At 42.8% G+C, this 27,613-nt stretch overlaps 1 protein-coding gene across 1 annotated transcript; it reads left to right on the top strand.

Moving 5' to 3' along the window:
- Positions 1 to 6,356: 6,356 nt before the first annotated feature.
- On the top strand, positions 6,357 to 13,954 carry grk7a (G protein-coupled receptor kinase 7a; the record flags this gene model as incomplete). Its single annotated transcript, XM_084327277.1, has 4 exons — positions 6,357 to 6,944; positions 7,972 to 8,427; positions 11,941 to 12,221; positions 13,600 to 13,954. 4 exons carry the CDS (start codon positions 6,357 to 6,359, stop codon positions 13,952 to 13,954), a joined length of 1,680 nt encoding a protein of 559 aa, XP_084183403.1.
- Positions 13,955 to 27,613: the final 13,659 nt, after the last annotated feature.

Raw genomic sequence — 27,613 nt, 5'->3', positions numbered from 1 at the left:
CCAGCTGCCCTGTGATCAGATGAATCCATATTATTTATTTTTCCGACATCAAATTCGTAATTTCTTATCGTACAAATATTGTCATATTTATTTTAATTATGATTAAGTAATTAATTCCAAGGAGGCCTGTAGCGTTGACGTGAAGGAATCACTATGAGAACACAGTCTGTCAAGTTATAATAACATTTTAAATTAGTCAATCAATCATGAGATTTGATCGTGGGCTGAGAGCATATTTAAGTGTGCTCCTCAGCACTCTTAGATTCTGCTCTCAAATAAGATCTCAGGAAAATTTGAAGACTCCCACTCCCAGCCCTAATATGTCTTAAATAGGCCGAAATCTGGCTAAGACGAAATATTTTGTCGTAACTTCGTTCGAGAATGAGACCCATTGACCCCCAGAAGAAAATCGTTGTGATTTTAACATAAACGAAGCACAAACTAATATAAAGGGAAAAGACAGCTTGTGACTGCAACTTGTTCCTGTTTGCCGGACGACTCAGCCCTGCTGGTCTCTGACAAGAACAAGTTACAGGTTGAAAAAGCCCTCAGCTCGGAACTAGGCAAAATCTGCATATGGCTCGCCGACAACAAACTATCATTACACATGGGCAAAAACAGAGTCCATTCTCTTCGGTTCAAATAACAAACTCAGCAAGACCGACGGCTTCTCGGTTACAGTGGGTGACAATATTGTCACAAGGAAAGATGAAATTACCTACCTGGGTTCCATCCTAGAGGCTAATCTTTCCTGTGACAAAATGGCATCCAATGTAATAAAAAAAGTCAACCAACGAACGCGATTCTTGTACCGATCTCCGCTCTGGTAAACAAGAATACCCTGAAGACTCTAGCAGGAGCACTCATTCAAGGGTACTACGACTATGCTTGCACCTCATGGTACCAAAGCACCTCAAGGCACTAAAAAACAAATTACAAACATCTCAAAACAAGCTAGTCAGACTACTACTTGACCTGACTCCTAGAACCCACCTCACCCCTGCCCACTTTGACAACCTAGGATGGCTTAGAGTAGACGACAGAGTACAGCAACTTGCAATGGCCTGGTCTACAAGATACACTACGCGACCAAGGTACCCATGTACATGTCAAAATACTTCCCAAAGGTCAGTGAATACCACGATCACAACACCAGAGGGAGCTCCACAAATCATGTAAAACCCAGATTCGGATCAAACAAGGGACTAAACACGTTCGCAATTATGCCACATCAATGTGGAACGCCCTGCCTAAAGCTGTAAAGGAATGTGAATCACTACCCACCTTCAAAAACACTCTCAAAAAAACACCTACGTGAGACTGCAATTCGAAACTGGCCCCTACAAATGTCCTAACCTAGTTGTACAGTAAATGACCAAGTAAGGCTTTGTCAATATTCCAATGTACAGTGTAAAATGTGTGTGTCCCCCCCTTCCCAACCCCCCCCCCCCCCCCCCCCCCCCCCCACCTCCAATGTACAGCCCTCACCCAACCCACCCAACCCCACCCCACCCAAACCAACCTCCTCCAATGTAGCAGTTTCTATGCCAAATGTATATACACTCCTTTTCTGGACACTTTTGTATCACAAACAGTACTGTATTTGCAAATCTGATATGTCATAAATGTATAGATGTAGCAGTACTGTCTATCTGTATGTCATGTATGTCATATATGTTATGATGAATTGAAAATGGGGGACCCTGATGTAAACAAGTCGAAAGTCTTTCTCTGGTCTGCATCCCCTTAACAATTGTATGTATTGAGCTGTACTGTACTGTACCCATTCTGCAATCTGTTAATAAACTTTTCAATCAATCAATCAATCAGACAACCCGTATCCGTGTCTGACAGCACTACAATTACATTTTCATATTATAATATCATAACGCAGAGGCTGAGATTCACTTTTATTTGCTGCCGGTAGAACATTGGAAAAGCCACTGTGTGTCGCGCTAACCCTTCGAGAAGCTTTGTGTGGTCGGGCTTGAACTTTCCATAAATGTGTCTCCATAAATCCATTTAGTTAGATCCAGCACTGAATGTATCTTGTGATTATTAAAGATTTTTCGATGACGACAACAAGTCAACAACAACGTTAGTTATTTCCTGGTTGGCGTGATTCCGGACATGATATCAAACGAATGCCACGCGCTCAGCCTAGTGTGACTTATGTATGACGAAAGCACGTAAGGGTTTGCACTAAAACAACCCATATAAATGCATTGGAGGTTGTGGTGTTTGGGAAAAAAAATTCCAACACATGAATGAACGAGAGGACTGAGGGGCGATCGGCAGCCAGAGAGAAGTCGCCCATGGAGTGTCAGACAGTGATTCTGAGATTCATTCCAGAACAAAATTAGATGCTGCGGCTGATTGGACTATGATATTCAGAGGCAGGATTTTTTTAATTATTATTATATTTATCATACATCATTATTTGGTAAAAAATTTATGTAAAAAAAGAAATAAAGAAATAAATTGCCTGTGGCAGGGAGGGTGACTCACAAATCGCCATAATCAGTCAGCCGCCCCTGTGTCGCAGTCCTCTGCAGAGAGAGAGTGAGGGAGGAGGGAGGACATGATGGCAGCTCTTTGCCGAGGCCTCAATCTTATGGTGAAAGAAAGAGGTTTCGGCAATAGTAATATATTTGGAGAATGCTGACAAGAGGTCAATAAGTAGTGATGGCACTGGTGAGGTGGATCTTTTTGTACTTATTTTCAGCTGCTCTCAGACTCTTTCTTTTCGAACTGCATCCATCAGCCATGGTCTGGCTGGGGAATGGCTGGCAGGTTTCTTGGTGAGAGGACAGAGCTTGTCGAAGGAGGTTGAGAGGGCTGAAAGAAGGGTGGAGGTTGGCGTATCTGAAGGGAGAGCAGAGAAAGTCTCACTCAAGGGTCGAGCTCAGGATGTCAGAGGAGAGCGTGGAGGGGGACAGGGAGTGTAGGTTGATCCGTGACTAGGGTGAAGCGCCGTCCCAGCAGATAGTATTTTAACTCCTCGAGGGCCCATTTTATCGCCAGGCACTCCTCAATCGTGGAGTAATTCTTCTCCAGGGTAGTAACTTGCGACTGATGTAGATTACTGGGTGTTCCTCACCTTCTCTCAGTTGCGATAGGACGGCACCCACCCCAGTCTCCGATGCATCTGTCTGCACCAGCAGAGGCTGGCAGAAGTCGGGGGTCACCAACACGGGTTCTGAACATAGCTGCTGAAAGGCTCTCTTCGTCTCTTCTGTCCACAGGACCTGGTCTGGCACATTTATTCCTCGTCAGGTCGGTCAGGGGAGCTGCTAAGGCAGAGAAGTGGGAGACAAAATGCCGGTAATAGCTGGCTAAGCCTATGAAGGTTCGTACCTGCTGGTTGGGGGGCGGGGCCAGCTCCAGATGGCCTCAACCTTGCCGGCCTGGGGTCTGATACACCCCCTCCTGATGGTGTAACCCAGGTAGTCAGCATCCTGTAGGCCCAGGTGACATTTCTTTGGGTTAGCACTTAGCCCTGCCCCCTCTCAAGGCTTGTAGGACAGCTGTGACCTGCCGTAGATGGGTCCCCCAATCCTCGCCGTGAATAATGATGTAATCGATGTAGGCTGCCGCATACTCTCGTGGGGTCTGAGGATCTGGTCCATCAACCTCTGTAATGTGGCGGGAGCGCCGTGTCGTGCAAAGGGGAGAACAACATAATGGACCAACCCCTCTGGGGTGGCAAACGCTGTTTTCTCCCTATCTTCGGGGGCTAGGGGGACCTGCCAGTAGCCTTTGGTGAGGTCTAGAGTGGTTATAAGCCTTGCCTTTCCTAGCCTCTCGATTAGCTCATCCACTCTGAGCATAGGGTAAGTGTCGAACTTGGAGATGGCATTTAGCTGGCGGAAATCGTTACAAAACCTTGGGGTTCCATCTTGCTTAGGGACCAGCACAATGGGACAACACCACCCACTGTTGGACTCCACAATGACTCCCGCCTGTAACATGTTATTCACTCTTTTCTCACTGCCTGTCTTCTGGCCTCAGGGAGCCGGTAGGGACGAAGTTTAAAAAATGTTTCTCTGATCGTGGGGATGTGGTGGTGTATGACCTCGGTCCTTCCTGGTTCCGTGGAAAACACATCCCGATGGCATTCCACCAACTCTCTCAAGTCATTCTTCTGGGGAGCGCTGAGTTGGTCTCCCATGTGGGGACTTCAAGCGGTTGGGACCGGACTGGTATCCATCAAGGATGCCTCCCCGGCTGTCGCACTCTATAATTCACTGGTCCCACTTTCTCAATTACATCATAGGGTCTGTGCCATTTGGCTAGAAACTTGCATTCAGAGGTGGGAACCAAAACTAACACTCTATCTCCTGGCTGAAATTATCTGGGTTGAGTGCCGCGATTATAGACCCTGGCTTGGGCCTGCTGGGCTTTAGACATGTGGTCTCTTACCAGGGGCCACAAGCAGAGAGAGAGAGAGAGAGAGAGAGAGAGAGAGAGAGAGAGAGAGAGAGAGAGAGAGAGAGAGAGAGAGAGAGAGAGAGAGAGAGAGAGAGAGAGAGAGAGAGAGAGAGAGAGAGAGAGAGAGAGATTGTCTGGCTTGCCTGAAAGCCATTGTTTACTCTGAAACTATTAACTGTACTTTGCTCCTGTAACCTCCAAACACCACTGTATTTCCTTTGACCTATGTTGTGTATGGTAGTACTAACAGTAATAATAATAATAATAATAATAATAATAATAATAATAATAATAATAATAATAATAATAATAATAATAATAATAATAATAATAATAATAATAATAATAATAATAATAATAATAATAATAATAACTTCGTTTTATATAGAGCCGTTCATGAAACCCAAGGTCACTTTACATAGGGCAATAACAAGAGACAAACTTGGTAGACAGACACACAACATTAAATATAGGAAGCTAGGGGTCAAAGGCCATGTTAAAGAGGTGAGTTTTGAGCAGTTTTATGAAGCAGTCCAGAGTTGGGGCATTGCGGAGTTCTGCAGGGAGGGAGTTCCAGAGGGTGGGAGCTGCCATGCTGAAAGCTCTGTCCCCAAAAGTCTGCAGTCTGGTTCAGGGGAATGGAGAGCTGACCAGTGTCCGAGGACCGCAGGGAACGTGACTGGGTGTGGGGGTGGAGGAGGTCAGTGAGGTACTGAGGTGCCAGAGCATGGAGGGACTTGTAAGTGATGAGGAGGGTTTTGTAGGTGATGCGGGATTTGATGGGGAGCCAGTGAAGATGGATGAGGGTGGGGGTGATATGCTGCCAGGGTTTGGTGCGGGTGAGAACCATGGCAGCTGAGTTTTGAACATACTGGAGCCTGTCCAGGGGTTTCCTTCGAACCACGGACAGGACCCCATTACAGGCGCTTCGTTACAGTAGTCCAGGCGGGAGGTGACAAAGGCATGTATGAGAGTCTCTGCTGTGGAGTCGGAGAGTGATGGTCCGAATCTGGAGATGTTTCTGAGGTGATAGAAGGCGGTACCCATAACAGTACCCATAATATACTGTAGATGTCTGTGTCCTAAACTACAGGCTAAATTCTTGAAATGTCCAATTTCAAAATGTTTTTACCCTTTGCTACAAAAAGCCTTGCCCAATGGCCCTTGACAGCATTTCATACACATAAATTACAAAGTTACGGGGCGATGCTCAACTTCTTGTCTGCATGGAAATATGTTAGCAGCAGGGAGGCCCTGACTGGCTATCAGGAGTACCGGAGTTTTCCCGGTGGCTTGACCAGCTAAGTGACCTGCATGCCCCCCCACCCAAAAAATAAAAAAGAAGAATTTCAGTCAGGCCAGTGTTTCTAAATGTGACGGTGTGATAGTGAAGATGAGTTGGCCATTGGGCTGGTGGCCTGTCCTTCAAAATGGCCCACAAATTTTCCCAGTCTGGCCCTGGTTGTAGGTGAATGTGTACGTCCAGCATGCTCTCTTGGCTTTTTAGATCATCATCTCACCTTTAGTGTTTACTCAACAGAACCCAGTGTGGAACCTGCTGTTAGCAGCAGCCCAACAGTCATGGCCAAATATAGTGGGCCCCAAAGCCTCTTAGGATAGAGCCCTCTTACGGTTCCCTTTCTGTGAGCAGCAGCCACAAATAGACCACGCAAAGATCCTTAAGCCAAAATCCCTCCCAGGTATTTAATTCTAAATGAGTAATTCATGGGTGTGTCAGTGTGCCTTGTGTTTGCAGGTAGGCTTGGTGAAGCAGCCCATTCGCGCACTGGCTTTGGAGCGAGTTGCACGGACACACAAACCCCGAAACACTGCACCGCCGGTCGAGCGAGGGTGTATCCCTAGGAAGCCACTGAAGAACCCAGTCACTTAGAGCGGACCGACCAGACACAGCCGCCAAGATGGACATGGGGGGACTAGATAACCTGGTGGCCAATACGGCCTACCTAAAAGCCCAGGGCGGCGATGAGAAGGAGATGAAAAAGCGCCGCCGCAGTCTGTCGCTCCCCAAGCCTGACCAGTGTGTTGCAGCACGGGGTACAGTTGAAAAGGAGTTTGAGACGGTTTGCGAGAAGCAGCCCGTGGGCAAGAAGTTCTTCCGCCTATACCTGGCCAACCAACCTGAGTATAAGAATGCTGCTGTATTCCTGGATGATCTGTTAGAATGGGATCTGGCCGAAGGTCCCGGGAAGGACAAATCACGCCAGAACATCATGAAGAAGTACTGCAAGGCCGACTCCAAGAACTTCCTCGCTTTCCTCACCGGGGAAGCCTCCGACAAATGCAAGGCTGTGACGGATAAGGATTTTGATGAGGTGATGAAAGGGAAGGTCCAGGAAGGCACGAGAGAGTTTCTGAAAGGCAAACCCTTCACGGAATACCAGGCCAGCCTTTTCTATGATAAATTCTTGCAGTGGAAAGAGTACGAGAAGCAGCCCATCAGCGATAAATACTTTTACGAGTTCAGGACTCTGGGCAAGGGAGGATTCGGAGAGGTAAGTGTAATTCCATTGTATATTCTGCCTTAAGTTTGCTTTCTTGCACCACCCTATAAATGTCAAAGTAAAAAATAAGGCTTGTCTGATTTATTTGAGTAAGTCACTACAATGAGGTAATATCTGAAGCAGCAGAGGTCAAGAGAACCTTTGATTTCAGCAAAGACTAAAAGGTAGATCCATGTGACATGACATGGCTTATATGAGCTCTTATAACTCTTTCAGAGATAGTCAAATCAAACTAAAACATCAAAGTTCTTGGAATGGCTTGTGTAGTAATGTAAGGGTAGGGTGGCTTTTCTGTTGGGGGAGAAGGAAGGTCTCAACTAAGCCACGAGAAGGGATGTTCTGTGAAGTCATGGATCAGGATTTACTGTCTAAAGGTAATCGTGCCAAATGCTGCTCAATGAACAAAGTCTTGTGGCATACAAGTATCCAAGTATCCAAATATCAATTTTTCTTTATTTATTTTATTTTTAAATGCACTCCAGTTAGTGCATAGTTACTAGATACATATAGCATTAGCTACCTCTGAATGAACTGGTCAAGAGGCATTCATTTGATCTCAATAGGGTTCGCAATATATGTGGCATACATCCATGGCAGGGTGGCTATATCAAGTCAATAACAATGATAGGGTTTTATCATATGAGAACCGTGTAAAAGAGAAAACATTAATAGAGTGGGCTGGTGATGGGCAACCCAAGTGAAAAAGTTGTAGAAATGTCTTATATGAACGTGATTATTTTTGTACCATTATATTTGACATATGTTCACTTTCCTGTAGATATTTATATATGACAAATATTCTAATATATGTTTTCCATACCATACACTGACCATTTATTTTATGGTCCAGAAACGTATGAAATACATTACAAAAAGTCACCATCTAAAGCCAAGTTTACGAAATTACCATCAAATACTGTATTAAAACCGTTCTACCTTTCTACACAAAAAGAAACTCTACATTGTTCTGGTTTTCAAGGACCAAGACATTTGACCTATTTCTGCTCTCCCTTTCCAGGTGTGTGCGGTACAGGTGAAGAACACAGGGCAGATGTACGCCTGCAAGAAACTGGACAAGCTGCGCCTGAAAAAGAAAAGTGGTGAGAAGATGGCCCTGCTGGAGAAGAAGATCCTGGAGAAGGTCAACAGTCTGTTCCTGGTCAATCTGGCCTATGCCTACGACACCAAGACCCACCTGTGCCTGGTCATGACACTGATGAATGGAGGAGATCTCAAGTACCATATCTATCACATTGGCTATGACGGTTCGGGTAAAGACCAGGGCATTGAGATGAAGCGCATCATCCACTACACCGCACAGATCACCTGCGGCATTCTCCATCTGCATGAAATGGATATTGTATACCGTGACATGAAGCCAGAGAACGTGCTGCTCGACAGCCTAGGCCAGTGTCGACTCTCAGATTTGGGTCTGGCTGTGGAGCTGCGTCCGGGGAAAAGCATCAGCCAGTGTGTAAGTAGGCCTGTGTGAATGTGACATTGAATGTGCTGATCCATTCACTTTTGGTTGACTTTCAACAGCATTGCGAGCACACTGAGTTGTAAAAGTTGTAAAATCATAGCTATCGGGATGACATGATGATGGTGATCATAAAAAGTTGGCAAGTTGTCATGCCAACATCTCTTCTCTAAGCTATTGTTCAAACCCTTCAAAAACTTGAATACCCTGGGCCAGGGTATCTCCTCTACATTGGTCATGTGTAGTTGAGCTTGAGTGCAATGTGCTTTACGGAAAGTCAAAAGTCAGCAGACTGTGGGTTTAAATGAGTGTAATAATACACACAAGGGTGTCACCCTTGATTTCTGCTTCTCACTTTAAATCTGGACGGGAATTACAAGATTGCTTAAAGATCTGACCAGTGAGAGTCTCTGAGTCCATTATATAACAAATTTGATCCTGTCGCAGTCAGATTATAGCCCAGCCAATTATAGGCAACCGTTCTGTGTAAGGGCTCAATGAGGGACTCCAGTGCTAGGTTAGGGTCATTTTGGGTATTGAGTCCATGACATTCTCCTTTTACAGTTTGGTTGCATGTATTTAGTTGTTTCTTTAGAGATGTTGAAAAATCATGTCTGTACATGTAAGTCACCATGTGTGCATTGCATAGAACACAACAAGTCGCAAAGGTCTGCATTGTGTATTCTCGTCCACGTCATTCTGTAGACACTGCTCTTATTCATCACCAAGTGAGGCTTACAGCTAAGAGAGAATCTCTTGAGAATACGAAAGAATGAAAAGTTGTCAATGCGACAAAACTTCTCATTCCACATTGCCTGTACTTCCCCTGTAGACTACAAGGCTTTTCCAATGGGCTTACCTGCGATAGCAAAGAGTAAGCTGCAAGCCAGTAATCTCATTATCCACTACTTCTCTCTGATGCTCAGCGGCCGGCCAGAATGACTTGTCTACTACCCTCCACTGCCCCCACCCACCCCACCCCACCACCTGGCTTTGGTCCCTAATCCTCTTACTTTGTAGGCATTACACAAGTGTGTTCCATGATCCGAGTAAAGGTAAAAAAAAAATTGTTGAGTATGATGAAATATAGAGCCTTGCTGTGTGCATTTAGTGCCTTTTGGCTTAAACTTGTCTGGACATTTAGATGGACAGTTAAATAGTTGAGGACTGATTGTGCAGACTTCAGTAGTTTTTATTGTGCATTTTCTGTATAACCACATACAAAAATAGAATACATATTGGCACATATACATATTTGAACAGACATACATTTATACATATATTGATACATAAATTACATAATGTTCAGTTGGACTAAGGTCATAGATGGGGTCAATTACAGAACCATGGTGGCCATTCCATAGATGGGAATATGCCTATTATTTAAGCCTATCTATTCATCTGTTTAGTTGTACTGATTGACAACCAATCAAAGGTTTTACTTTAAAAGACATGCATCAAATGCACAATCCATGGTTATGAAAAGGCATTCGGGTAGAGTTGAAGAGTTTAAGCACCAGGAGTGCTCAATGGAGTGTAATTTGTGGTGCTACAACATTTTCAAGTAACCCTAAATCTATATGGGGGGGGGGGGGGTGACAGTGGATCAGTAGGTAGAACGGTTGTCTGGTAATCGGAAGGTTCCTGGTTTCGATTCCCACTCCTCCCGGGCAAGACACTTAACCCCTAATTGCTCCTGATGAGCAGGTTGGCACCTTGCATGGTTGTCTCCGCCGTCAGTGTGTGAATTTGTGAGTGAATGGGTGAATGTGAGGAACAAATTTGGATGAAAGTGCTATATAAATGCAGTCCATTATAAATGCAGTCTATTTATATAATCCTCAGAATGGTTGGGTATTAGAGACAAAGGTTTGCACACACAGACCTCCGGTTTGTATGGCCAATGGAATCATACCATCTTAGCAAGACCAGTCAGGCCATTGGACCAATTGGATCATGAGCACAGAATAATTAAGAGGGGTCTTTCTGTGTAAGTCCTTGACCATTTCATGTCAAATGGCTGACAGCTCAGGGGATGCCAGTGTCATCCAATTGACCAATCTCAAACTCCGCCCTCTTTTCTTGATCCTCCAATCACCATGGTTGCTGTCCTCGGACATCGATTATCAGAACCTGTTAGTCAGATGGCTTTCAGCTGGAATGAGAGGTGTCAAAAGAGTGATCATTGTCGGTGCATTTGCATGTCGTCATTGCGTGGAAGACCTCTGTGCTCCTCTTCACGTGTGTGCATTCATCATACGTGTCTGTGCTGTCATACATATCCATGAATCACACACTATCAGAGGTGTATTTATGCATAGCTGTATGATAACTCCTAAATTTAATTTCTTTATTTCAGATCCCCATTAGTCACTGCCTCAGCAGCTAATATTCTTCCTGGGGTCTGGATACAAACATATAAAAAAATCAAACAAGAATAATCAATAAAACAACTGTAGGATAAGTCCTTCATTCCAACGGCCATCAGACTATATAACGCCTCACTGTGCCTCACTGAGCAGTGAGCACAGAGTAACAGTATAAACTCTTGTATATCTTCCAGGACATTTTACATCTACATTTTTTTACTGTACATTTCTTCTTATTTTAGATTTGTGACTACCTAAATGTTTATTGTGAGCAATCTATAGGCCTAATGCTGAATTTTCCTTGGGATCAATAAAGTACTTTTATTCTATTCCTACTCTCTGCTGGTGGGCAACATGGTGTCCATAAATGGACACAACTTTGACGTCAGCAGCCGAGGAGGCATTCTGTCAGCGTGTACAAGACACACGTGACTCTTGACAGCTAGTAGCCAATTAGTATTAGCATTAAGCTCCCTGTCCTCCTAGACCACAACTGAGGTCAGTTAGAAGTAGGGGGAGAGAGCGAGAGGAGGGGTGTGTGTGTGTGTGTGTGAATGTGTGTGATGACAGAGGATAACCATATTCACAGTGTTCACACAACCTCTACACCACTGTACCCACTGTATCCCTTTAAACTTGTTTAGCACAGCAGGTCTTAATCTATAGTAGGCTATATATCACACATATATATCAATATATCACTCAATATAGACATTATTTTGTCGTGTGGCAGTGAAAGGGTTAACCTTCTGTATTGTCGCAGTGAAAGGTACCTACCTTCTGTAGTGTGGTTGTGAAAGGGTTAACCATTTGTCGTGTGGCAGTGAAAGGCAGTGAAAGGGTTAACATTCTGTAGTGTGGTAGTAAAGGGTTAACCTTCTGTAGTGTGGTAGTAAAGGGTTAACCTTCTGTAGTGTGGTAGTGAAAGGGTTAAGTGTTTCTAGAGTATCGCTTAAATCAGTGCCTGGAATGTCAGGACATGTCTATGGTAAAAGACAGAAAAAGTGTAGACCGACTTCGGAATAATCACAATTGACACTTTCTTCTCCCTCGACGTGTATCGTATCACTCATTTCCTTAATTTTTTCTCCAATCCATGCCTCTCTCTTTCCCTTTCTCTCTCTCTCACTCTCTCTAGGCCGGCACGGGAGCGTACATGGCCCCCGAGCTCCTGACCAAGACCCCGTACAGGACATCGGTGGACTGGTGGGCCCTGGGCGCCAGTATCTACGAGATGGTCGCCGGCTACACTCCTTTCAAAGGCCCCGGCAGCAAGAAGAAGGGGGTGGAGAAGGAGGAGGTCCAGCGGCGGATCCAGGAGGACGAGCCCCCGTGGGAACACAAGTGCTTCGACCCCGTGACCAAAGACTGCATTGAGGGGTTCCTCAAGAAGAAGATGGAGGAGCGTCTGGGTGTAAAGTAAGGCGTTTTAACAGTACTCCATATCACACATATGTTGTTGCTAATTAAGAGTTAATTTCTTCCCGTATCCCCTCAGAGACGCACATATGTATCGTCCCAGGCCGGGTCTGAGCACACAGACTCAGCACCCCTAACACAGAAGAGGTTCAGTGTCTTGCTCAAGGGACTGTTTTGACAGGAATGTCCACTGTAGGGATCCACAGGGATAAAACCTGTGACCTGTGATCAGGGGACCCTGATGTAAACAAGACGAAAGTCTTTCTCTGGTCTGCATCCCCATAACAATTGTGTGTATTGAGCCGTACTGTATTGTACCCATTCTGCAATCTGTTAATAACATTTTCAATCAAAATTCAATCAATCACCTTCTGATTATGGAACAGTCTCTCTAACCACCGGAGTTAGATGTAAGTCACTATTAGTGAGGAGGGATGGGTATCATTTAGGGAAAGTAGGCAATTAAGACATGATTAATGGGTTACGGTAGAGGTCAGGGCTAACTATGGTAAATGAGGGAACATGTCGCATATTGCATGATGGCTAAATTGGCCTGTTATTTCACACCTGATAACATACATTTGTTTTAGTCGCTACAGCTAAGAAAAGCTGCAGTGAATTACCAGTAAATCCCCTGCCTATATTGTAACACCAGTATTCCAGTTTTAGCTAATAGAGGCCTTGCACAGAATGTTTGTGTAGTTCTCTTTCTTCCAGGGTGGCTGCCTGCAACCATTGGTATTTGGTAACCACTTTTGAAAGAAAATGCCTAATTTCTGTGCAGTGGTAGAGTAGGGAAAACACTGGAAAACCATGACATTTTATTTGATAAGATCCAGTAATAAACAGATTTAGTAATTTTTTGTTGATATATTACACATACTATATCAACACATAGCAACCAGTTGTTTTGTTTTGCACATAGCAACCATCTATTCCATTGCCACGTACAAAACAATGGTTGCTTTGTTACAGGTAGCCATGTTGGAAGACAGAGAACTACACAAATATTCTGTGCAAGGCCTCTATTGGGATATTTGCAGAAAATACATTTGCAATGTTGTCTAACATTGCATCTTCTCACTGCATGGTTTTCTCATTGTATTACCTCAGAAAGTTGGGAGTTAGTAAGGAGTTGATGTCTGTTTCTAAAGATAAATCTTTTGGCGTTTTATCGCTTTATTGCTACTGGGCAGTCCAGTAGAGAGAGACAGAAGAGGAATGGGAGACAGAGTGGGGGGAAGACATTCGGCAAATAACGACGGGTTCGGGAGTCGAACCCGGGTCGACCGTGTCGCGGCTGAGCGCGCTATGTGGTTCGCCACTGGGGCGCCTGATGTCTGTTTCTAATCAGAAAATTATTTCCTTTCTCTCATAGGAACAACATGGAGGACCCCAGGAAGCACGCATGGTTCAAGTCCATCAACTTTCCACGTCTGGAGGCCGGTTTGGTGCCCCCTCCATGGGTCCCTAAACCCAACGTTGTCTACGCCAAGGACACAGGTGACATTGCTGAATTCTCTGAGATCAAGGGCATCGTGCTTGACGGCGTCGATGACAAATTCTTCAAGGAGTTCAGCTCAGGTGCTGTGCCGATCCAATGGCAGCAGGAGATGATTGAGACGGGACTGTTCGATGAGCTCAATGACCCCGGCAGGAAGGAGTCCTCAGCAGGTATGGGTGGTGGTGGTGGTGGTGGCGATGCCAAGTCTGGCACGTGCACGTTGCTGTGAATAGCCAAAAATTTGCCAGCTGATACTAACACCAGTAATAACATTCAACATTAATTTTACAGATGGGATTATTGTTACAAAAGAGAGTGGGCATATTTGTGTGAGGCCGACAGAGGTTGAAAGATCCATCTCCATTATGAGTCGGTTGCTCATGGTTTTTAGAGATCTACGTCTCTTTACAGAATGTTCACTGAGCTTTGTATCATGTAGAAAGGTGAAAAGAGGGTGATGTTACAAGTAGCATCGTCTCTCTGGTTTGCAGCTACCCCTGCAGATGTTTCCTATCATGTAGGCTAGCAGCCAGTTATGCCAGTATGGTATATGGTAGCCAGTCATGGTTGCTAAGAGTAGGCCAGTAACTCAGGAAGGGTTGCTAAGAGTAGGCTAATAACTACCGCTACTGTTCCTAATTTATGCAAATGACATTTGTACAGCTAAGACATAAGACATTTGTACAGTGTCCCCCACCCACCCCTCCTACCCAACCCCCCCCCCCCCCCCACCCAACCACCTCCAATGTACAGTCCCCCCCCCCCCCCCCCCCCCAACCCCACCCCACCTACCCAACCGCCTCCAATGTACAGTTTCTACGTCAAATGTATATACTCTCTTTTCTGGACTCTTTTTGTATCACAGACAGTACTGTATTTGCAAATCTGGTATGTCATATAGATGTAGCAGTACTGTCTATCTGTATGTCGTGTATGTCATATATGTTATGATGAATTGAAAATGGGGGACCCTGATGTAAACAAGACGAAAGTCTTTCTCTGGTCTGCATCCCCTTAACAATTGTATGTATTGAGCTGTACTGTACCCATTCTGCAATCTGTTAATAATGTTTTCAATCAATCAATCAATCAATCAATCAATCAATCAATCAATCAATCAATCAATCAATCAATCAATCAATCAATCAATCAACTCAGGCAGGGTTGCTAAGAGTAGGCCAGTAACTCAGGCAGGGTTGCTAAGAGTAGGCCAGTAACTAAGGCAGGGTTGCTAAGAGTAGGCCAGTAACTCAGGCAGGGTTGCTAAGAGTAGGGTAATAACTCAGGCAGGGTTGCAGGAGTACTATACAATTACGCTTTCATTATGGTTGCTGAAGTTAGATGAGTAAGTCAGATGCCTCAGGAAACAGCTATTGCGGGAATTATTAGTTTACAGACAACTATCAATGTCCCAGCTATGTGAACTAGGGATTTTTTGGCTGAATTAGTGAGATTTTCAGTCAGCAATACATTTCCATGAAATGCTCCCCCACCCCTAATAGTGTCTCACAGAACTTGTAAACTATTCTGTACAAGTAACATGCAGTGGTTTAAAAGTTGTCACTGCTCTTTTCATTGTGTGATTTATTGAATATTGCCATATCAAAGGGTTCTACAATGAAAAGTGCTTTGTAACCACAGGTGGCAGAATTAGCTATGATAGTGTTTACAGTTTAGTTAAAAAAAAAAAAAAAAAAAAATAAACACGATTATAAATATATATGAATATATGTATATCTATGCACAGAGAGAGAGAGAGAGAGAGAGAGAGAGAGAGAGAGAGAGAGAGAGAGAGAGAGAGAGAGAGAGAGAGAGAGAGAGAGAGAGAGAGAGAGACACACACAGGTGTAGCTGCTAGTTAAAGGCAGGAAGAAGAATGGCGAACGCCTCCTGCAGAGGTCCCGCTATCAGGCTGGGATTATGGGTTGAGGTCTAAGCCCTGGGTAGTTGAGAGAGGTGTGAGATGGAGGAGTGGCGGCCGAACGCTGTACCGGAAATTGAACTTTCAGAGGAGTTGGGCAACGCTGACAGTATGTTCCTGTACCTGTTAATGGGGCGACAGTGGCTTGGGAGGTAGAGCAGTCATCTGGCAATCCGGAGGTTCCCGGTTCGATTCCCGCTCCTCCCAGGCAGCGTGTCGATGTGTCCTTGAGCAAGACACTTAACCCCTATTGCTCCCGATGAGCAGGTTGGCACCTTGCATGGTTGCCTCCGCCGTCGGTGTGTGAATGTGTGAGTGAATGGGTAAAATGTGAGTAACAAATTGTAAAGCGCTTTGGATAAAAGCACTATATAAAAAAGCAGCCATTTACCATGTCTATGTGGTTTCCTTCCACATCCCTCAAACATTGTGTGACTTGAGGGTTTTCTTTTCTTGTTCCAATGTGAACAACCCAAACTAGCCAAAAAATCTCTCATTAAGGCTTCCACTATTGTGATGTTTGAGTTATGCGTAGAATTGGGGTTAGTATAATGAAATAAATCTGTTAATATATTTTTTCTTTTCCTTTTTGTCTCAGGACAATTATTTGGTAAAGGTTTTACACTTTCCAGATCTTGACCAGAGTCAATGTTTTTACAGTTAATATGTTACATAATGCTATAAATATAAAATACAGTATACTTGTAAATATATGAGGATATACATACTATAGGAATTTCAGATGTAAATCAGGGAATTGCTTGAATCATTTGAATAAATAAAAATATATGTCTTTTAAAGTTTGTGTTTGTTTTTTTACTGCCATCAGTGGTATTTTTTATTAGCAAAGGGTGCACATACTAACATGATGTTAGTATGTGCACCCTTTGCTAATAAAAAATAATACATGTATATATAATGTTATTATTTTGTATAGATATTGACTATCAGCAATTTACTCACAGGAATCCTCTGCCCCTAGTGGTGGCTCACTGGCATGGCACTTTGTGTAAGACCAGTTAAATCTAGACGAGAATGCTTTGCATCTATATACTGTACACCTAACCTTCTGTAGTGTGGTTGTGAAAGCATTAACCATTTGTAGTATGGTAGTGAAAGGGTTAAAAACAAAACTATCAAATGTAACTGTCTGTAGTGTGGTAGTGAAAGGGTTAAAGGCAGTGGCGGCTCGCCACTAGGGGCGCTCGGGCGCCGCCCCCCCTCAGGCCCTACCCTGGTTATATGACAGAACAAGAAAAATAAGTTTTTAGTTTTTAGTTTTATAGCCCTATAAATAATATAAACATGTTTAAAATTAATAATATTTACTCATTTTAAGTATGTTTGTGTTTCCAATGCACAATATAACGTTATTATCGCAATTAAAAAACACTCGTTTTCCAAAGCAGGAAGTGACATCACGTTTTTTTTTTTTTTTTTGTATTTCTCTGCCCGGGCTATACGCGATAGCGCTCTGAGTGCGCGTCACAGTTTGATCGCTGTATCCGTCACAGCCAATCAGTGCATAACGCGTTGTGCGTTGAAATATGACTATTATGTTGGAATCCGGGCGCGATTTGAAGCGGTCTAGCCAGTAGCGTCAAGAATATCTGTAGCCGCATTTCGCGGAGACGCTCTCTGATTGGCCGACGCCAGTATTTTTTTCCGTAGCAGAATTTCACAGAGACGATCTCTGATTGGCCGAATCCAATTTCTAGGTTATTCCTAGGTTGGTCGGTGGAGAATAGTTGTGTTGTTGTGAGAATGATGCAGGCAGCTGTTTGTCTTAGACGAGCGTACCGTGACTGCAAATTCTTTAGACTGTTAAGCTTAGGCACTCTTTCAAAGTTGGTTAAGGTTAGAGTTTGTCTTAGAGCGTGGCGATAGAACGCCAGGTAGTTTGCAGGCTGTTCGAGGCGGAAATGGACAAAGACACAGCTCTTCACTCACACAGCTTGTTGGCTAACAACAAGCTATATGGATGCGGAGGGACAACAATGGATGGACATCAACACAGGCTGGATGGACAATGCCATGGAGTGGATATACTTTATCAACAAGCCAACAACAAGGTAGATTAGCGATCTTAACTCTAGTTTAATACATGATACGTTGTCTACTGATGCTGCATAACGTTGTAACGTTACAGCTACTGCTAGCTGTTAGCTCCGTTAGTTTAGCTGGCCACTTTTATAATTACTTCATGGAAACGGAGTAACGTTAACGTTTAAACGTTATGTCGAGGTCATACAATACTACAGTCGACATAAGGTTAACGTTACCCCGTTTCCATGAAGTGTTTAAATAGCAGCAATCTTGTTGAAAATGTAACTTTACTAAAATGCTCTCTCTCTCGCTCTCTCTCTCTCTCTCTCGCTCTCTCTCTCTCTCTCTAATTTCGCCGCTTGTGGGACATAACCACTCAGACAATGAATGGTAACTTGTTTAAAATAACGAGCTTTACAAATGTGTTTATTATTTTTTTTTTATCCACTTTTTCTCCCATTTTTCTATATTTTCTCCCATCCCAATTTCGTATCATCCAATTCAACCCTCCCCTGTCACGAACGCTGTTTCTTGCCTCCCACAAGCCGGCTGCAATGTGGACTAAGTCATACATAGCACAAGTCCCCTCCGGTACTTGAGGTAACAGCAGTCGCATCTTTTCACCTGCGCAGCTCGATCTCTCAGTGTCGAGGAGTAACGCGTGGGAGGCTCACGCTGCCCCCGACACTTCCTGATTCTACTGCGCAGGCGCACCAACCGACTTGTAGGAGTCGCTTGTTCACAACGTTCGATCCCCACCCTTCAGTTTTCCCTCCCCGTAATACGGCCAATGTGTATTACTGCGGACGACCAGCTAAACTGAAAACAATGTGGAGAGCTGGATTCGAACACGCGAATCCTAGCGTCTCCACACTGGTGGCGAGTGCCTTGCCCACTACACCACCTAGCCGCCCTACAAATGTGTTTATTATTGAATGGATCTGACATCATCTGAGAGAGAGAGAGAGCTGTGCGTGTTTGTGTTGGGCTTTTTTTTACCAAACATTTGCAAAATGTTTGGTATAGCGCCCCTAGTGGCGAAGTACCCATCGGCCGCCACTGGTTAAAGGCACAATGAGTAGCATTCTCCTAAAAGAAAAAAGAAAAGTGTTGGTGTCTGTATCTGCAGAGACCCTTCACTCTGCCTGGGATTAACTTAGTTTGTTGTGTTCGGGACGTTTCTGGGTATCAACCTTTGGGCAGTGGGTGTGCAGTTAATGCGTTTGGACTTCTGCATGTGGGTGGTCCTTGACTTGTCTCAGTTTTTTCAAACAGGAAAGAACATGGCGGCTTGCTCATAAACATTCTCTTTTTCCACCTTAAAAGGTTCACTAAAATATGTTTCTGACTACATTTTAGGCGAGAAATAGGATTGTGCAATGGCTGGATCTTAATTCATATTTGATCTGCAACGTCTAGTTTGACAGTTTGTTTCAGTTTTGATCAGAATTTTGTGACCCAGGCACACCGCAGCGGCAACTTTGAATGTTGTGTTTACTACAACAAATGGTACTCATTGTGCCTGGTCCGTAATCAGTATTATGTATTGTGCAAACAAAAGACAAAAGAAAAATGTAAGTTAAAAGTAATCTCACATTTAAAAACTATGGGAATGCTAGCATTGGAAAGTTAACCTTGGGTGTTATTTCTATCAGAGACTGGGAGGAGTGAGACATTTGGCCTACTTCCATCAGCAACCCACAGAAAATATGTGGACCAGGAAGCCCTGAAATTAATGGAGCGAGATGTAAAATTGCTTACACCAATAAAAGTATGAGATTCATTTGTTTGAGCAACAACTTTCAATGTTTAGGGTCTTATAAACTTCTATGGATAGGGAAAAGGCTCCTCTTTCCAATGGCAGTGTTTAATCTGGATTTAGTAATTTCCTCGCGGTTTTATGATAAAAGAGATATAATTAGCATTTCTCCTATTGTTTTGATAGGGTTAAGGTCTTTACTCTTGGCTAAATTTGAAAAAGAAACACAACATTAACCTCTTAACATCCAAGACACATGTGGGCCCTCTTGAGGACGATTCGCGACGCGCCACTTTGCCGACCTCTAGCGGCTCGGGTGTGCATTTCTTTTAATACAATATAATTAAAGCCCTATTTGTTGACTGTCGATTGCCGATTACCACCCCCGACTCCCGGGGCTCTAGCTCCGTCAATCATTTGGCGATCTCGAAAATGTTGGACAGGGTTGTAGCCAATGAGTGTTGCTTTCCAATGATACCCCACGTGGGGATCTAATACGGTCTGTATTGATCGATTTATGATCAAAACAGCAAGGTCCCCCAATTGGGGGACCTTACAGCTTAAATATTTATTTTATTATATATACTGTATTTATGGTGCATATTGATGCACATTTTCTACCTTTTGTTGGTGTGCAAGCATGCACAACGGTAAGAATATTCATCAAGAAAAAAAATTATTTACAATAATGAAATGTACATTTCTGATATTGAATTTGTTGATTGCTATCTAGATTGTAGATTTGCACATATGACAGCTATGTCAATGATGTGATGTTGATTTTCAATGATAACCTTGCCTCCCATTCATTTTGCACCATGATACCATACCACACCAAGCCTCTTTCACATGATAACATTATCAATAATCCTATGTCAACCATTTAAGCTGTACATGCAAAATTACCCTTCAATCATGTACATTTGAGTAGGAACGACTTTTCAGTGAATTTCTGTTTTATGCTTGTTGTGAGACAATCCCAGTCACAAACACACACTAATTTGCAAGTGGGATTGTGGAATCATGGTTGGTGGAGGCCCTTTTCACCGCAGCCATGTTGTCATGTCATCGAAGCGTAATCTCAGGTGTAATTAATAACCTTAATAATGATTCCCGTTCCATTTAGGTGTGCCGGAGCCAGACCCCATCACTGAAATGGTTCTGGCACACCTAAATTGTCATTGAAGTTATACCTAACCCTGCAATGGCATGTCAGAAAGGTGAAAAGGGTCCTGGACACAACTATGTGCCGGACTGCCAGTGAAACATCCAGTAAGTATCCATGACCCGTCTAGCATGTTGTAAAAAAACGAAGGTGCTGATGATACTCTTAAAGGGGAACTATTTTACTATTTCTTTCACTATTTGGGCATTTTTACACAATTCCTGTGAGTCTATGGAACACCTCTGTAATATATATATTTTTTTTATTCATTGTTTTGTATTTCTAATCAAGTCCTCAAAAACAGCATTTTTCTACCTCAAGATCTCGAGCTGTTTTGAGCCTGGGCTCCTAAACCACTGCGCAGCGTCGGCCCCGCCTGAACATTAACATGCAGCGGTGTCTTTATGACATCACATATAGGCACATTTTCAAATGACTCAGTTCAGTGAGGGTGAATATTGTGAGAGGAGAATTGGAAGAATGCGCCAATATGAGAATTTTGAGACATAGATCATATTAATATAAGTTCACATAGCTAGGAAACAATGCTAAACACTCAAAAAGGCCATTTATAAAATAGTTCCCCTTTAACACTCTAAGAACACAAAAGGCCATCAATGTCAGAGACTCTGTGTTGCGTATGTTCTCTAGCCTATAAACAGGAGAAAGTATTCTGGAGTGAAACCTAAATATATTAGCCACAATAATCTTGTTAGGGATGCTGGCTGCAGATCAGGGCAAGTTTCCCAGAGTTCTACTATTAGCTGATAAGGCAATAAGTTAACCAGTCTTATCCTTGTGCCTTGCATACTTAAATCAGTCTCAAATGTCAGTCCTGAAAGACATTTCAGTGTAATGGCCAATGACTGAACAGAGCTGAAGTCATCTGGTGTTCACAGATATGTATTTAAAAATATCAAAACCTGTAGCTTGTCTCCGCTCTTTTGGGAACAGGGCTGGAGTGGAAGGATTTTAAAAATGCCAGTCTTCTTCCAGTCAACTAGAGATTGTACATAATATTTGTATTGCAGAGCATATTGAAAGCCTTACGAACAGAACAGAACATTTGAAACATGGAAATTAAAAACAAGGGCAGTTCATTTTGAGAGTGAAATCCTTTAAATCCCTGGTAAGCAACTACATTTTAAAATCTAAATTGAATGTAACTCTTGCCCATATGTTTGTAATATGAGAGGACATGACTCGTTTCCGTCCAGTCTATCACCACTTATGTTCCAACCCAAGGGCAGCTAGAGAGCTTAGAAACACGGAGAGTGACAAGAGTTGATTTGGTACTCCAGCTTAAACCCAAGAGATTATCTAGCGTAGAGCAGTACTTAGGTATAGAGACAGCAATTGGTTGTGAAGGACAGGGCTGGAACAAATGCAGTGTACTCCGGCCCGAACACAGAAACGGCCCCTGAAAAGGTCCAGTGAATGGGCCCTCCCCTAGTTCTATTGACGAGATTTGTTTGCATTACCTATATATACAGTACAAAGCTCTATAACGAACCGCCACGGATTCTGAGGGTTAAGTCAATAACTCGTCATAACTCATTATTGCAAGTTTGCATTGTGTTTTTGAAGGGATCAACAGAAAGCTCAAAGAGCCTCGACAAAGGCAGGTGGGGTGAAAACACAAGCAGCTGCTGAAATACAGTATAAAATGAACCTTTTCTCTAATTTCAAATCCTTTCAAAAAAAGGTTATGTTTTCTGTTTGTGTCTGTTTCTAAGTAATTTGCTGTGCACATGCATGACCCCAAGAAGCGTATAATAACGTATAATAAATTAAATATGTCTTACTTTTAATGCGACTTCTGGTGCTGCATGGTTTTGCTGATGGCCTTGTAATCTGGTTCATACGTGCTGAGGTTGAGCTTCATGCAGGCGTTGAGGCTTCCATCAGTTAAACGTGAGCGTAGGTTGGTCTTAATGTTCCTCATATGCGAGAATGACTGCCCATATGCATATGTAGAGCCAAACATGGTCAATACGGCAATACTCACGCTGCATTGTGTGGTATGTCACAGGAAGCTCGTTCCAAGTTTTAAGAATCAGCTGGTCTTCAGGTTGAAGATTTTTAATTTCTGTCCACTTGTGTTCCCTCGCCAGCTCTGCTCGCTATATCTTCAGCTACAGATACTATTAGCTGTATCTTCAAAACTAATTTCTGTTTACTTTAAAATGACACAGTATTATTAAGAAATAGCACAAGTATTAAAAAAAAAAAAAAAAAAAAAAAATTTTTTTTTTTTTTACTCACAAATTTCTGGGAGCCATATGCTGTCACCAGAAGAGCCATATATGGCTCGCGAGCCATAGGTTCCCGACCCCTGCTCTAGTGCCTACATCAGGCCAAATTGAGAACAAGATATCTCAAAAGGTAATGGCCAGATTGCCATAGCTCCACCCCTACCACTTTACTGGCCTTCCAGTTTATCCAGCCTGTTTGCATCCTCCGCTCTCAGTCCGCTGCCCCAGCAGGTCACAGCGTACAAGAAGGCGCCCGCCACCACCGACTCATAGAACATCCTCAACATCCTTGTACAGACGTTGAAGGATCTCAGCCTTCTGAGGAAGTAGAGTCGGCTCTGGCCCTTCTTGTAGAGTGAGGCTATGTGTCCACTAAAAGCCTTTTTTTCAAGGCGGACCGCTTTAAAAAAAAAAAAAAAAAAAGAAAAAAACTCAAAGCGTTTTTCTGAGGCTCGCGCCAGCCGCGGCTCTGCCCCTTCCTCGATGAGTTACATTGATGAGCGCGCTCCTTTCCAAAAGTTGAACTAGTTTCACTTTATGAGCTGGGAGCGCTCTGACCAAAAACGCTGCCGCCGAGAGCTCATAAAACACGAGGCGCGGCGCTGGGAAGAGGAGCGCGCCTGTGGCGTCTCCAGCATAGAAATTAATGACAGAAAGGAGCTGACAACTCATAAAACGTCCCTGGTGGAGCCCCCCCCCCCCCCTTCATATGCAATGCCGGGCAATGTGGGACGGACCTCCACGAACAGTATTTGGAATGGCGATCAGATAATTGGATTATTTCTTTTGCATTACATCAGAGACCAGGTAAGGACTCTATATATAAAATCTTGCGTTGATCTGATATTTCTTTCTACCGCGATCGAAGCTGTCTGTGTGTGTGTGTGTGTGTGTGTGTGGCTGTTTACCGTTGGGTGCAGGAGGTGGGGGGGGGGGGGGGGGGGGGGCGCCGCACTACAAGGGCCATTTCATGTATGCATGAGGAAGGATAATAATTTCAGGAAGATTCGATAATCAGGCAAAAAATGACAACGTGTTTAGTGTATTCCACTAAAACGCTATTATCGCGTCTTTTCCTGGGATTACTAAGAATCACCAAAACTATACTCATATTCAAAACGGTATAAAACGGAAATGTAAGGATGAAAAAACAATCTGTTTTGTGCATGTTGACTGGAAGCAACTCACTGACAATCGACGGGTGTATTAGACCCATAGCTATAATATAAGATATATTTTAAGCACTCGCAAATCTCGCAGTCTCCCCATTGATTAAAGCGATGGCGTTCTAGCGCCCCCCTGGCTCATTAAGTGATGGATGAGTTAACACTTTGATCGCCAGGCTTAAATTCAGAATAAACCATCCCACGCCAGCTCTATTTGTCTATGGGGATGTTTACCTTCTTTGCAGGGCTATAACTTTTTAAATTGTATTGCTAAATTGACATTACTAGGGCCCATTCAACGTCCTATATCTATTGTTCAGGGTGTAGCAACGTTATACTTTTTCATTCACATATTCATACTAAAATACGGTCTAAAGTATAAGTATGTTTTTATCATTTTCTGCAGCTTTCTCCAGAACGTGATTTATAGCCCCAAATGCATTATATTGATGATGAAATACAGTTTGATAGGAATCTGCGCGAGATAAAAAATTTCAAATGGACGTGCTTCTAGAAGTTACTACTGATCATCTGATGTTGACCGGATGGGGGGGGGGTCGTTTATAATTCCGTGGCCAACGTTAGATGATTCATCTAGTGTGGGTGATATGATCATTAGAGCAGTTAGTATCGAACACGTTAAAAAATAACACTGAATCTTACCGTAGCTTCCTCATAGCGTTGGGCGATGAGCGTGGAACAGAAATATTCCTATTATGGGATGTAGAAATATGCAATCCATTTCCAGGTTGTATAATAGTATATACGTCCAAATCATGTTGTTTATCGAGTTATTGGTAACGGATTGCTATCCGTTGTGTCTAGCTCGAGTCCTGGGACTATTACCGAGTGATCGGACCAAATTGAAATGAGCACCAGCTTCCATTTCCTGTTTCCGCTCTGGGCGATCCGCCGATCGGCACCAGATGGCGCTCTTGAACCGTTGGAGAGTTGATAGGGGCTCAACAGTAGATCTCAAATCTCCGGGGGAGAAATATGATTTCGATCACAGATTTTTGAAATATTGATATCAAAGACGTGGTACGGCGTCTTTGGCAGAATGAGCATGGCGGGGAAAGACGTCCTACAGCGTTTTTGGCGATTAAAGTGTTAATGTGCACTGTCCCTGGGTAAAAAATAAATAAACAAATACAAAAAAGAAATGTTCTGCACCAGTCAGTCAGCATGTACTGTACTTTCTGTTCGGCACCAGTCCAGTCAGTGGCCATAAGTGTGCAAACACAAGTACAGTTAAATGCTCAAAGAAGCTAAACCAATCTTTAAACAATGATCACGTCTCGTTTAGAAATTCAAATTGGCCCATGTTCAAGATTTAGTTTCTAAAGTCTATCATCTAACGAATTACTCTTACATAAGAATGATAAATAGCCTAAATATGACGATCACGTCTGTTTTCCGTGTCTGATCGTGTCCGCCTTCAAAATAATAATATACTTCATTCTTATAATGATTTTAATTTATTTATTTATTTCTTGATTTGGAGTAGAATGAGTGGAAATATCTTTAATACTATTTGGAATGGTGTGTGTCTGGAGAACAAAAGCATTGCGATGTGCATTTTGATTCAGTATCTCCGTTTACCAGTAACTGCATTTGTAATACCAGCTACAACCCATGACAACTCGTGACAACTTTTGAACAGATAGCCTATATCTATGAATCATATTCCTGGAATTGCCGTAAGTAAAGGCTGCTCTTAGTGCTACATAAATATAATTAATTTCACATGCATAACTCATGATGATGATTTAAAGGAACACGCCAACATTTTGGGAAATTAGCTTATTGTGCCTAGCATAGCACAATGAATGGAAGCGGACATGGCCGGTTAGCCTAGGCATTGTCCAACTAACACCTCTCCCGAAGGCTAACCGGCCATGTCCGCTTCCATTCATTGTGCTATACTAGGCTAACGTGCAGTGCAGCCAGATAGCTTTCTAGAACATATCTATGAACGCACAGAGAGGAAACTGGTATATCTTCTTGTAAATCTTGTCTCTCTCTGGAGAAGACGATAGGCTAATTTCCCAAAATGTTGGCGTGCTCTTTTTCTTTTTCTAGGCTTTTGAAAATGTATAGGGGAGCCCTTGCTCTCATTAGTTCAGCAGATATGTGAAAAATCTAGCATTTTACGATAAAAGCATGACATTTGGCAAACTGTTAGAATAAGCCCCAAGAAATATTTTTGGCTATCTTAGATTTGTCCACTGGTAACCATGGCAACCAATAAAAAGAAAATCGCTGCCACCTGCTGTTATTTTACCAGTAACTCAGGTTCTATGGGGAATCCAGTGGTACTATTTACAACCTGCTAGCAGCTACCTAACTACATATATCTGGCATTGGGACTAGTAAGGCAGTACAGAGGCATGGGAACTCTTTAGCATAACAGCATATAATGAAAGCAATTATCAGGGAAATAAACAAATGTTGAGGAAATGTGGGAAGTGTATGATGCGCTGGTTCTTCTGTTTGTGGGATGTGTATACTATGTGTAATGACTGTCTGGCAGGTAGTCTGTCTTGACTATGTGTTGGTGGGATGTGTGTCTATATGTGTAATGACTGTCTGGCAGGTAGTCTGTCTTGACTATGTGTTGGTGGGATGTGTGTCTATATACTATGTGTAATGACTGGCAGGTAGCGTGTCTCGACTAGTGTTCGAATTAGACTGCATGTTGAACGGTATAATTTCCCATGCATATGGTACTCTTTACTTTATCCATGACACATTTCCATGTTAAAATCCCTTATTAGTATTTAGGCCTATACATACATACATACATACATACATACATACATACATACATACATACATACATACATACATACATACATACATACATACATACATACATACATACATACATACATACATACATACATACATACATACATACATACATACATACATACATACATACATACATACATACATACATACATACATACATACATACATACATACATACATACATACATACATACATACATACATACATACATACATACATACATACATACATACATACTCATACATACATACATACATACATACATACATACATACATACATACATACATACATACATACATACATACATACATACATACATACATACATACATACATACATACATACATACATACATACATACATACATACATACATACATACATACATACATACATACATACATACATACATACATACATACATACATACATACATACATACATACATACATACATACATACATACATACATACATACATACATACATACATACATACATACATACATACATACATACATACATACATACATGACTGAAGGGAGCCCTCATACTCTAATAACCGCACCGCACCCTTAATTTGGATAAAGAAAATAGTGAATGGGGAATCCCACTCTGGGTCTCTCTTGCATTTGTACAGAGTAAAAAGAGCTCACAGCCAGCACTATACATATAGCATACATGCTCTAGCTTCATGGTGGATTACATGGCAGAAGAAGGGGCAGCCGTCAAGACTACGCCAGTCAAATGTTGCCACTCCT

Source organism: Notolepis coatsorum (genome assembly GCF_963971535.1).
Source record: "Notolepis coatsorum genome assembly, chromosome: 13".
NCBI lineage: Eukaryota > Metazoa > Chordata > Actinopteri > Aulopiformes > Paralepididae > Notolepis > Notolepis coatsorum.
Note: the sequence above shows the minus strand (reverse complement) of the source record. Positions and strands in the feature narration are given on the sequence as shown.